The sequence below is a fragment of the Euphorbia lathyris genome, chromosome 6 (genome assembly GCF_963576675.1).
Source record: "Euphorbia lathyris chromosome 6, ddEupLath1.1, whole genome shotgun sequence".
Lineage (NCBI taxonomy): Eukaryota > Viridiplantae > Streptophyta > Magnoliopsida > Malpighiales > Euphorbiaceae > Euphorbia > Euphorbia lathyris.
Genome location: NC_088915.1, coordinates 68,035,143 through 68,047,675, shown reverse-complemented (window position 1 = coordinate 68,047,675; position 12,533 = coordinate 68,035,143). Strand labels below are relative to the sequence as shown.

Below are 12,533 nucleotides of genomic sequence, written 5' to 3'. Positions count from 1 at the left end.
ACCTAGAAGTTACAAATCCATCTACTATAAATAGCCTACGTCTAGGCTATCAAGGTACATTCACTCATACTTACTCTTCGCTAAGCTTTGTCCATTCAGTTTATTCTCCTTATTCGTTACTGACTTTGGCATCGGAGTGTCCCCGGCCGATCCCAACGGCGCCTCTCAGGGACGTGATCCGATCGGAAGTTTCACTAGTGTTATCAATTGGTGCGGTGATCGTGGAATCCTTAACCCAATAAAGGATTTTTCGGTCACATTGAAACATCATGAATGATGAAATACTAAATCCCTCCTCAGGGATCGAGTCGCCAGTAATCACACCATCCAGTGCTGGGCACACGAGTACGACCGCTCCCACAATGAATATCGATGGAAATATGCCCCCAGCATCCTTCCTTGATATGTGCGCTCTGGATATCGAGGCGCGATATGGGATTGAAATTGGAAACCGCCTTCGAGCGTTCACGACTATTCCTCATAGTAGTACGGTTTCTACGTCAGTGGTCTCGTCTCTACCTCCGTTAAACTTTGGTCTGGGACCAGGGGCTCATAGCTCTTCATTCCTTCAAGCTCATAACGTTGACTCTACGTAACTACCACGGCGCCAAGTGGACCACGACCAGTTATGAGGGAGCTGTTTCCTGGTGAAGGAAGCCGCAGGAATGACGTGGTCCCCCCTGGCGGATCAGAAGTTCCAAGGTTTAATCTTGATGGGCCGAATGTACCCAGACGACCACGGACGAATTCGTCCCTTGGGGGATTTAAAGAGCCCATTCGCAAAAAGCACAGAAAGAACAAAGATAAGCAGCCAAGATCTCCTTCGCCCCGGCGAACAAAATCTTCACGCCGTGGCAGATCTCCTCCATCTACTGGTCGTAGAAGGAGTAAGATACCGGAAAAAACGTCTCATTTAGGAGGACCGCCACCCCATCCATCTTCGGGAACTGTTGGACACACTCTGACAGGAGGTCAACAAAGAGGAAACGAGCTGAATCCTCCAAACAAAGGAAGTGGGGGAGGAGGCAATGGAGGAGGAAGGGGAGGCGGGCGAGGAGGACATTCGCCATTGGATTCATCGTCCGAATCGAGTTCTTCATCTTCTCCGAGCAGATCGCCACGAAGAGATCGTCCCAGGGCGGAGCCGGAGAATTTTGATGACAGAGTCAGAGCCCTAGTGCTTCAAATGAATGAAGAAAATGCTAGGCATAATCCATTCGCCAACAGGGATTCGCCTTTTGCGGCTTGGATTGAAGCAGAGGAAACCGAAAGAGCGTTTAAAATCCCTAATCTGGCAATTTATACAGGTAAAGACAACCCGGAGGCTCATGTTCGAAAATACAGAATCATGGCCAGACTCAATCGAGCCACCGAACCTGTGCTTTGCAAAATGTTTGTCACCACGTTAGGAGGCCCGGCTTATTTGTGGTTTCAATCCCTACCTCCAGGCTCAATAAACAGCTTCGATCAATTGAGCAGGGAATTTTGTGCTAAATTCGCCGGTTGCATTCCTGCAGTGGTGAAATCCGGAAAGCTTTTTGAGTTAAAACAAAAGGCGAATGAATCCCTCCAAGACTATGTAGACACTTTTAATCAATTGTGTATACAGATTGTTGACGTAGATATCTCCGTAGCTGTGGAATGCTTTGTGAGAAACACTACTTGTAAAAGTTTGCAAGAAGACCTCATCCGCAAGAAACCAACCAGCATGGCGGAGTTAATGGAACGTTGCAAAGATTTTATAGAGGTAGATGATATTCGCCGAGGCTCACCATCATCGCCAAAGAATGATCGGGGCGAATCCCGCTCCCGAGATCGAGATCGGGATAGAGACAAACGTCAGGATTCTCCTCGAAACAAACGAAGAGATTCTAGAAACAAATCAACATTTGTCACCTCCTTCACACCTCTTAATGCTTCTAAAAGTGAGGTTCTTATGTGGATCGAGAACAGCCAGCACAAACGGAGCATTTCATACCCCGAGCCAAAAGGGGGGGAATATACCAATAAAGGCAAGGATCCTAAAAATTATTGCAAATATCACAGGAAAAATGGCCATAATACGGATGCTTGCTGGGAGTTAGCTCGAAAAATTGAACGACTCATTGAAAGAGGTAAATTGGATCGGTTCATCCAAACGGAAGGAAAAGACGATGATAGATCCAAGGAGGATTCAAAGAAGAAAGGAAAGGGCACTATTAATGTCATAGCTGGCGGACCTGGTTATCAGCCAGCATCAAAAAAGGCAAAAATGATCAACCTTGATAGGATATCGTTAAATCGCCCTTTCTCAGACGCAGGTCTGGAGATTGCACCCCATGCGGATGCACTAGTCGTCACAATGATAGTTGAAGGCTGGGAAATTAGACGGGTGATGATTGATACGGAAAGTTCATGTAACGTCATCACTCGAGAAGCATTCATCAAACTCAAAGTTGATCCTGTCCAAGTGGAACCAACTATGGTCGATATTCTGGGAGTCACTGGTCATACCATTCAGACGAAAGGCCAAGTTATTTTGGAGTGCGAACTTGCTGGGGATGATCAAGTTTGGAAAGGAGATCTGGAGTTCTCAGTCCTAGATAGACAATTGGCCTACAATATTATCCTCGGACGACCATTTATCTCCGAAGTTGCAGCCCTTATCTCTATTCGCCATCTAACACTTTACATTCCTACGGTCAAGGGGGGAGTGATGGTTAGAGGTTGTCAAAAAGTGGCTCAAGAAACTTATTCGGCTTCGTTAATGATTCGCCCTCAATCTAAAAAGGAAACAGAAGAGGAATGCACCACAATAGCAGTGGATGAGGATGATGCGGAGGACAATACATTACCACACATGGCGAATCTCTCGAGCCGACATAAACACTTGGTCAGAGAATGAAATACACCTATGGTCTTGAGTACTCTTTTTTCTTTAACAAGCTTTTTCCCACGAGGTTTTTCTTGTTAAAGGTTTTAATGAGGCTCATTTGCAAAGACATATTTCCTGTAATAAGGTGTTTCTTCCATTAATAAAGATTGTTGGTTTTATTATCCATTTTCTTTTTTATGATTCACTACTGCAATATCAATATTCCAGTCATAAAAAGGAGGCATCCAACGCTCCTCACAATCACAACAGATCCGCCACTTGGCAGATCATAGTCACCAATAGAGTTAAAACGATCCTTGGACGCAAGGTTTTTACACTCTCTTGTCCTTCCCTAAGAAGGACTTACAAGTCCTGCGGGCGGATCGTTTCACCTCAAAGATAGGTGGCAAAACGAACCCCTGGGCAGCTTTACTTCCTCTAAGGAGGAATAGAACAGCTTCAAACCTTCACAAAGGTTCATACGGTGAAGTATGGCTGGCCACCTACTTCAAACAAAAATCCTGAACATATTCACATTCAAAACACTATCGGGCACAAAGTGTAAATGTGAATTAAATAGCAATGTTTGGAATCATACTGGTTTTTACAAAAACTTATACAAACAAAAACTAAATGATAGCAGGGGCATCCCCTTTTGCGCCTCCCTCACCCGCAGGGCTCACCGGAGGATCCTTTTTTTCCACAATTGTCGATTCGCCACCAAGAGATACCTCCTTGTCCCCTTTTGGTTCTGAATCAGCCTTAGATGGTATCTCCTGAGGATCATCCTCCACAACTATGGTAGAAGGCTTAGCCTCAGGCAAGGTTCCTTTCATCCATCTTCTTACATAATCGCGGAGATACCCCTTGGCATCAGGCATCTTCTTGAACCTCGCCACATCCTCCGGCTCAGGAACGGCGAACTCAGGATCTGTGAAATCGATTCCGGGATGAGCTAAGGAGAAGTACGCCATAAGCATCTCTCCATAAAAGAATGCCTGTTCGCCTGCCGTGTATTCCGCCTCCCCGAGAGCATCATCATGATTTTTAGCATCGGAGGCTATCTTTGCCTTTAGCTTCTGTATCTCCTCGTCTCAGAGAATCAAAGCAGCTGTGGCAGAGGCCAAGTTCGCATTAGCAGAAGCAAGGTTGGCATTGGCGATGGCAAAAGAAGAATTGGCATTTGCCAACTCTTTCTCCAGCTTCTCAACAGTAGCCCTATCCGCCACATTCTGAAGCAGCCCGTTCTCCAAGGTACGTAGGCGGGCGTACAGCTGAGAAAAGCAAAATAAGTTAGCCAAAAAGCAGAAACAAAGAAATCATCACACTCTTCCAAACACTTACTGAAAGAAGCTCTGATTTTCCCTTTTGGACGTGGATCGATCCGGGGATTTGGTCATAGCCCCTTTGTACTTCTCCTACTTGTCCTAGAGCTTCGTCCAGGTTATTCAAAAGCGATTCATCCTCGAAAGTTCGTCCAGCAAACTTGGCGGACCAAGACTCGCCAGTACTGGGCTTCACCGTCTACACAAGTAAGAAAGACCATACGCCACTTCAAAATCCGACGAGCAGGAAAAAGAATTAAGAGATGCATTACCTGAACCGTTTTTTCAGTAGTCTTGGCAGATTTAATGGCATCCGCCATTATCTTGGTACTCCCAACGGTATTGGGCCGCCTCTTCTTTAGTGGCGGGTCAGCAGTCGTCTCCATAGGGCGTTTGCCCGTATCAGTTTGAGGGATAGCCTCTTGATTTTTCTTACGGGCTTCCTCTTCTCGAAACTGCCTGCGCGTCTCTGCAAGAGCACGATTTGCCTTAGATGCAGCCCTGCCAAAAGAAGATATCAAAATAAATTAAAGCTCCAAAAATAAATAAGGTACCTTGATCAAATTGAGTTATTTTCGAGTAAACAAATTGATCCTCCACTCGGCGGATCAAAGGAACGTCGCTCATCATGAAGGCTAAGGCATCCTCATAGGTCCAGGCATCCGCCTTAATTTGCTTCATGAGATCCGCCACAGCCTCATCACCAAGCGTTAAGATTCGCATGTCTCCCGCCATGTGTAGTGGACGAGAGTTCCAGACTAAAGGAAAGTCCAATGGCTCGTCCTCCTTTATCCTCACATAGAAGAAACTCTCATCCCAGCTGTGCACGTTAGACATTTTGTGGTAGAAGGGCGAATAAACACCAAATTTGGCGAATGTAAGATAGGACTCTGACTTCCTCTTAGAAGGTTTATGAAGGGCTCTGAAGATACGGACATTATACGCTACGCCTAAATTCGACGCCAGATAACAATCCAAGGCCATATCAAGCCAACCATTAGGATGTAGTTGGCTGACAGCGATGTCAAAATACGAGAGGATATCCGCCAACATCTTGGGAAGAGGAAGGCGAAACCCTCTCTCAACATGACTACAAAAAATAGTAAAAAAGCCTGTCGGCGGATTGGAAGGGCGTTGATGTGAAGCAGGGAGTTGGGTTTCGTAGTTTTTAATCCACGGAAAGCGATCCGATAGGTTCGCCAAATCCGCGGCACTCATGCGAGACGAAGTGGATTCTGCTCGAGGTTTCTTCTTCCTAACAGGAACAGAAGAAGAAGCCATTGAACCCAGAAACCGGTTACGGGCACCGGCCGGAGCGAAACTAGAAAGAAAAGAAGGATTTCTAGAAGAACGAGTCCGATAATGGCTCTACGCCGAGTTATTGAACTCAGCTAAACCGGAATTAATTTCTCCGGCGAGAGATTGGGAATCCTCCGACGAAGACGAAGACGAGGACCAACTAAAATCTACTTCAATGCGAGGAGAAGAGGGCAAATTAAAAAGTTCTGAAGTTGACCCCGAAGACGAAGATGAACTTCTAAACATTCAAAAAATGATATAAAGAACACTTACATGGAAACGCAGAAGCTTGAGGTTTCTGAGAAAAAGCTCCGAAAAGCAGAAGAAAATGGAAAGCAAGGGAGAAAGAGAACTCCGGAGAAAGAAGACGGCTTTTTAAAACGCTCCTAGGGCAGTGTGATTACACGTGTCAACCATCAAAGAACCTCGAACAGAGTGCTCATTAATGCGGAAGCGTGTGACGGCGCGCAGAAGTCTAAAAGCCCTAAAGGACTTTAAAGGCATTTTGGGGGGTCTTCTGATAACATCGGGATATTATCGCAAGGACCAAAAGAGATAATCGCCTCAAGTATGCCATGAGGCATAGGAAGCCGCCCGGCGGATCCCCCTGGGTTAGCTCTAAGAGATCCGCTGGCGGATCTCTAAGGCGAATCTCTCCATTTACTTAAGTAACGGCTAACCGTCAACTCGGCCATAATGATCATTAAATGAATCATTAATAGTCTTAACCCGCCAGGTTAAGAGTAACTTGTAACCGCCATTAAATGAGCATTAATGGAGACTCTCTAGTTACCTAGAAGTTACAAATCCATCTACTATAAATAGCCTACGTCTAGGCTATCAAGGTACATTCACTCATACTTACTCTTCGCTAAGCTTTGTCCATTCAGTTTATTCTCCTTATTCGTTACTGACTTTGGCATCGGAGTGTCTCTGGCCGATCCCAACGGCGCCTCTCAGGGACGTGATCCGATCGGAGGTTTCACTAGTGTTATCAGTTATATAATTCACAAAATAATTTAAAATATATTAAAAATAAAGTTATGTAAAATTTGTCATTACTATCACAGTCACATTACCCCAATTTTGATTGATTTATCTTTTCGAACCGTGCAACATACTTTTTTGCATTCATTTTTTTTTCAATAGAGTAATTATTTAACTATAGAATTAATACATCAGTTAGTACTAAACTTGCCCAAAAAGCTTGATTGATTCTTGAATTTAGACGGTGTCTCATCAATTATTTAAACTTGCTTAAAGTTCCATAAATCGATAAAAATATTGTAAAAATATATAAATAGAAAGTTAATTTGCTTTAAAGATTTAGAATCGCGAATTAAACCTTTATTTTTTAAGTTAAGAATTTTTTAAGTTACTTTGTTTTTTTACTATTGGACGAGCTTACTTTGTCAAAGTTCATCACCATCCAATTGTTGAAAAAACAAAGTAATCTTACTTTATGAAAAACAAAGTAAGCATAATTTAACCTTTACTTTAAAAAAGTTTAAGCTCTTGTTTGAATGGAGATATTTTTTAAAGTAAAGTAAGGTAAAGTAAGGTAAGGCACCCTCATCTCCTTACCGCCTATCTTCTCCCCTCTCCTCCCTCTTGCTTCCTTTCTTCTTCTCTATTCTCTACTCTTTTCTTTTCCAGACGTGATAGAAATTTTTTGGGCTTGAACAAACAAGCCAGATCTAGTTGGAGGAGGGAGAAGGAAGATTGTCTTTCTTCTTCCTCCTCCCATCTATGGCTTTATCTCTGATTTTCTAGTTTTTTCCAGTATTTTCCTTCTGTCTTAGTTGAATCCACACATTTTCATTGGATTTTCTCCGTTAGATTCGCACCTGTTAGCTATATCTCAGTCGTTTACGTTTTTTTCGGGTTTAGCAAGAGCGGAAACGTTTTATTTTATTCGTAGATCTACAGATCTACGGGGTTGCACCAGTAAAACGGACTCAGATCCGAGTAGCCGGAAGGGATTAAATGATAACGATTGGTTTGCAGTTGTCTTCTTGCGGAATTGGATTCCTGGAAAGTATGAGTTTTGTTGTTTTGTTGTTTTAGTTGTACCTTTTATGGTTATTTTTACTCTTTGTAGCGTTTTTATTGCCTCTATGGACGTTGTATTAGGCATTAGCCTGTATTTATGTAAGGTTCTTTTCCTTACTCTTTTCATGATGTACTTGTACTTTGGTATCTATTGAAATGATGAAGCTTTACTATCAAAAAAAAAAAAAAGGTAAGGTAAGGTAAGGTAAGTGAAGTGTATGAATTAACTTGTTGTGTTTGGATATAAAGGTGCAAGCAAGTTCAAGGGGGCTAATATGTTACTTTAAAAATTTAGGGACTAATCGGGTTTTTTTTATCAAGTTTAGTAGCTAAAAATAAAGTTAATTAGCAGATAAAGATCCTCCTAAAGTCCTATAAAACCCTTGCTATACCCTATCCCATTTCACCATCTTTATATCTCTCTCTCTCTTAAACAAAACATGGGTTTTGGCATCATGGTTAAAGCTGTTCTGCTTCTGCAGCTTTCGCTGCTCTGTTTCACGGCTTTTAGCGACGAAGAAATCGAAGCTGCGTCGCCTAAACCTTCGCCTCACCACGGCTACGCCCGTGGTCCTGCATTGCCTCCCACCGGTCACCACCACCACCACCATGCTCATCCACCCAGTATGGCTCCCGGCCACCACCACCACCACCACGGATATCCCCCGGTTCACCCACCCATGCCCCACTCAAAACCACCGGCCCAGTCTCCGTCCCCTCACCCAAAACCCCCGGCCCACTCGCCGGTTCACCCACCAAAACCGCAACCACAGCCCCCGAGCTACCATTTTCCGAGAAGCTTTGTTGCTGTTCAAGGTGTCGTTTTTTGCAAATCTTGCAAATATTCCGGCGTTGATACTCTCTTGGGTGCTACACCACTTTCCGGTATACTTTTTTACTCCGATCTTTCACTCTTTCATGCATGCTAGAGTTCCAGAGCATAATTATTATTTCAGTCCTTAATTTCTTACACGATAACATGATTTAACATAATTATCAAAGATCAGTTTTTTTTGTTCATTTTGATCTTGGTAGAAGGCTTAAAAAATGGTAAAAAATGTAACGTTTTGATAAAAAAAAAGTAACGTATGGTTTATGATAGAACAGCTTTTACTTATTTTCATGCAAAAGCTCAGTCTTTGATGCTTTTGTCTTAATATTTATCATGAACTGTCTGCCATTGTACAACCAAACTTTTGGCTTTTTCCTTATTTTCGCATTTGAAAAGTCAAAGAATATCTCAAACTTTCTGATTTTTACACTTTAGTCCTTTAAATTCATAAAATTCACGGAAAAGGCCCAATTAGATCTAACTATTTTCAAGCAACATTATCAAAAAAAATTTGAAAAGTTTAGTTTGCTTGTTATTTAGTAACTCCGGACCTTTCAAACAAAAATTATGGTCTTATATGTCAAATAGGTGGTAGGTGATTATATTAACTGTTAGTCTATTGCATTTTTTTATTAGCTGAATTGACCTATCTAATTAGTTGATAGTGTAAACTTGTTAGCTGATTTGACTATCTAATTAGTTGATTGTGTAAACTTGTTCAGTAATATTAATAGCTGTTTTGTAAGATGACAAATAAAGATAAGGTAAAATCTTTATTTGGGATCAAAAGATATTAATTAAGGGTAAAAATACCATTTAAAAAGAGATTGAACAATAACCTAATTGAAAAAGCTTGTAAAACTAGTTTTTTTCAAAATTAGTCTTTTGTGGATCTAGTAAGCTTTTTCAAACACCAAACACGGATGTTTGCTTGACGATTCAAATCAGTTTTTTCAAATTTTTCGTAATTTAGGAATTAAAAATGATATTATTTGAAAACATTAGTTACATTTACACAATTTCTTAGTATTTTCAGTAATATACGGCTAAATTGATTTTATTTGAAAAATATTAGAGTTCAATTTGCATAATTTCTTACTAAACATGTACTTAAAACAACATTAGGGATAAATTTTATCTAATTCAGGGGCTAAATTCATAAAGTCTGGAAAGTTGAGGGGTCTCTGCATTGAAGATTACGTAATTACTTTAAAGACCGTAACTAGTATAATTGATCTATACAATAACGTTTGAAATTTGAATCCCCAAACAGGTCCTACGTACTATCTGACCAAAAACTACTAAATTCATGCATTGATTTTGAATTTTTCTTTTTTTTACTGCAGGGGCGACAGTAAAACTACAGTGCAATAATACAAAATACCCACTACAAGTTAAAGCCACGTCAGACAAGAATGGGTACTTCTTCGTTGAGGCACCCAAAACAATCACCAACTACGGGGCCCATAAATGTAAGGTCTCACTTGTTTCTGCTCCCAATACTGCTTGCAGCAAGATCACCGATCTCCACGGTGGACTCACCGGCGGCGTCTTGAGGCCGGCAAAGAAATATGTTTCCAACAAGCTTCCTTTTGTTCTTTTCACCGTTGGTCCGTTTGCTTTTGAACCTAAATGTCCTCGTTAATTAATAATAATTAACCTCTTAATTATTGTTATTGATGGCGGATCTATGTTAATTTATAGTTTGCTTTTTTTTTTTTTAATTAGAGAGCGTAGGATAGGTAGTTTATTTTGAGAAATTTATTTTCGTAATGTGTAAGACTGTGTAATGAGAGGTTGTTATTTTTAATTATTGGAATGTTTAATGTTAATTTGTGTGGGAAATAAGTTAATAAACTATGTTTGTAGCTCTAAATTACTCTCAAGTCTAGAAGTTTTTTTGCACAGCTCCAGATGAGAATCCAAAGTTTTTTTAAAGCATGTCACGTTAAATGAGGTCGGTAGATATTTGATAATTTCAGAAGTCCAATAAGTTTTTTGGAGGGTAAATTACACCTATTGTCACTGAACTTTATCCATTTTCACATTATGACCACTGAAATTCATTTATTTCTGATATGGCCATTGAACTTTACACGTTTTAACATTGGTGGCCACTTAATGTCTTAAAACGACCATTGACGGCTAAAAATAAAGAATCCAAAACGTTAATGACACTCTAAGGAACTTTAATTCTTGAAAATTTTCGTTTTGAGGTCATTTAGGTGGTGTTTGGTTAGGAGAGAGAAGACTCTAAAAATGTGGTTTCATGGTAAATGTCGTTCTGAACAACTTTAATTCTTAATATTTTCATTTTGAAGTCGTTAACGATCGTTTAACGGTCATTTTGAGAAATTAGTTAAAATTAAGTGGCCACCGGTGCTAAAAAAATGTAAAGTTCAGTGGTCATACCGGGAAGAAATGAAGTTGAGTGGCCGTAATGTGAAAATGAGTAAAGTTCAGTGGCCATAGATGTAATTTACCCGTTTTTTAGACTAAGTTGATGGGATAAGAAACTTGATTGAATCTTGAGCTTAAAACTTAAAAAAAACTTGTATCTCATTATTGTTATTACGTAATAAAACTAATTTGATATATGCTGAGTTTCTCTTGATTGTTGTATGAAGTGTTGTAACAAATGAAAAGAAATGAAGAATGAGAAGATCTGTGCTATCGATACTGGATGAGAAAGAGAAAAGTTAAGGTAAGTGAAAATGTTTATATTGCTAAGAAGTGTGAGACCTATACTAAATATGTAAATAAGTTTTTAAAAAGGTCTAAATTTATAATTAATCCTTTTATTTGTATGATTAAATCAAATAACTGACAATTAGTAGTTTCTGCAAAAAAAAAAAAAAAAAAAATGAGAGTTGTCGACTCACCTGCATAAGCACTCTGACATCCAAGTTAGCATTATACTCATATATGAAGAGTAAAGTAAAAGTAGGGGTAGGATTTTTCGGCATAGTTGTGAGATTCTCCTCCAACTTGTATATATAGACTCTGTGGCCCTATTGTAACTTTTTTTTGTTTTTTGTTTTTGAAGTTAAACTGAGCATTACTCATTAATTAGAAATCAAATTGTCAGAGTACAAAGCGAATTCTATAAATGGAGAAACCGAAAAAGAAAGGAAAATACTAGCATTAGAAAGGCATTCCTAGCAAGTGTATAAGCTGTCCTATTCACTAATCTAGGACAGAAAGACACTGTAATATCGTGTCTGTTGTGAACAAGCATTTGGCAATCCTTAATTATATTACCAAAATTCGAGAGAACGTCCAGATGGGAGTGGAAACTATCAACCACGGTCTTGGCGTTTGAGGCAAGAGTGATCGAGGTGAAACCAAGTTCGATAACATGTTTGAGTCCATACCAAAGTGCCATTGCTTCTGCTATTCGGGGTGTCACCAAACCCGATTTAGAACCTCCAAAGCAGACAATCACAGCTCCCGTCGAGTCCCTGACAACTCCGCCCTATCCAAAGCGATTTGCATTTTGGAAGAGAGCTGCATCTAAGTAACAGAGGAGAAATCCGACATGGGGAGCTTGCCACCGCGGGGTGCTGGCTGATATTGTTGTAGCAGATCGGTGCTTCCTTCGTTGCTCCTCCCAAACTTCTAAGTAATTCAGAGACTGTTATGTTGCGATTTGGGCTGCCAGAAAATTACCGTTCCACAGCTTCTCATTTCTTTGATGCCAAATCGACCAGAGGATCATCATAACTTTGCATAACCATGTTGTCAATGCTTCATAACACAACTGTAAAAGATACTTCCCAAAAGCAGCCTCATCATCCCACGGTAACACAATATTCGCAGCTTCCCAACAATGTACCACATACGGGCAATCCATAAATAGATGCCACATATGCTCCACCTCAGTCTCACACATCACGTACATGATTGGGATTAGCATTCGTGTGTTGGCTAAAACCATACGAGTAGGAAGACAATTAGAGATGACTCTCTAAATAAAGAATTTTACCTTGTCCGGAATTGCCAAACTCCTTATTCTCTTCCATCCCGGGTGATCAGATCCCGTCTCGGCTCTCTGAACAGCAGCCCGGTACCCCGACTTACAGGAGTACTCGATTTTGTATACTGCCAGATTAAACGATCCGGAACCTCCCTCAGCGGCAAAAAAATTGTTGATACGTCAAATTAGACTCGC

The 12,533-nt window shown here is 40.7% G+C and overlaps 2 protein-coding genes across 2 annotated transcripts; one reads left to right on the top strand and one right to left on the bottom strand.

Annotated features, from left to right (window-relative positions):
* Positions 1–3,948: 3,948 nt before the first annotated feature.
* Positions 3,949–5,460, bottom strand: LOC136233733 (uncharacterized). Its single transcript, XM_066023434.1, has 4 exons — positions 4,734–5,460; positions 4,452–4,648; positions 4,199–4,378; positions 3,949–4,128 (listed from the first exon to the last, which is right to left on the bottom strand). Exons 1-4 carry the CDS (start codon positions 5,458–5,460, stop codon positions 3,949–3,951), a joined length of 1,284 nt encoding a protein of 427 aa, XP_065879506.1.
* A 2,474-nt stretch (positions 5,461–7,934) lies between these two features.
* Positions 7,935–10,200, top strand: LOC136234053 (non-classical arabinogalactan protein 31-like). The gene is made up of 2 exons (XM_066023815.1): positions 7,935–8,415; positions 9,709–10,200. The coding sequence occupies exons 1-2, from the start codon at positions 7,971–7,973 to the stop codon at positions 10,005–10,007; spliced, it is 744 nt and encodes a 247-aa protein (XP_065879887.1). The 5' UTR covers positions 7,935–7,970; the 3' UTR covers positions 10,008–10,200.
* Positions 10,201–12,533: the final 2,333 nt, after the last annotated feature.

What these genes read in the sequence shown, in the direction of transcription:
- LOC136234053 (XM_066023815.1), top strand. Translation starts at nt 7,971, where the DNA reads ATGGGTTTTGGCATCATGGTTAAAGCTGTTCTGCTTCTGCAGCTTTCG. An exon ending in GGGTGCTACACCACTTTCCG is followed by an intron (nt 8,416 to 9,708) that starts GTATACTTTTTT and finishes TTTTTACTGCAG; the next exon opens with GGGCGACAGTAAAACTACAG.
- LOC136233733 (XM_066023434.1), bottom strand. Translation starts at nt 5,460, where the DNA reads ATGGCTTCTTCTTCTGTTCCTGTTAGGAAGAAGAAACCTCGAGCAGAA. An exon ending in AATAACTCAATTTGATCAAG is followed by an intron (nt 4,649 to 4,733) that starts GTACCTTATTTA and finishes GTGCTCTTGCAG; the next exon opens with AGACGCGCAGGCAGTTTCGA. An exon ending in GAAAATCAGAGCTTCTTTCA is followed by an intron (nt 4,129 to 4,198) that starts GTAAGTGTTTGG and finishes TGCTTTTCTCAG; the next exon opens with CTGTACGCCCGCCTACGTAC.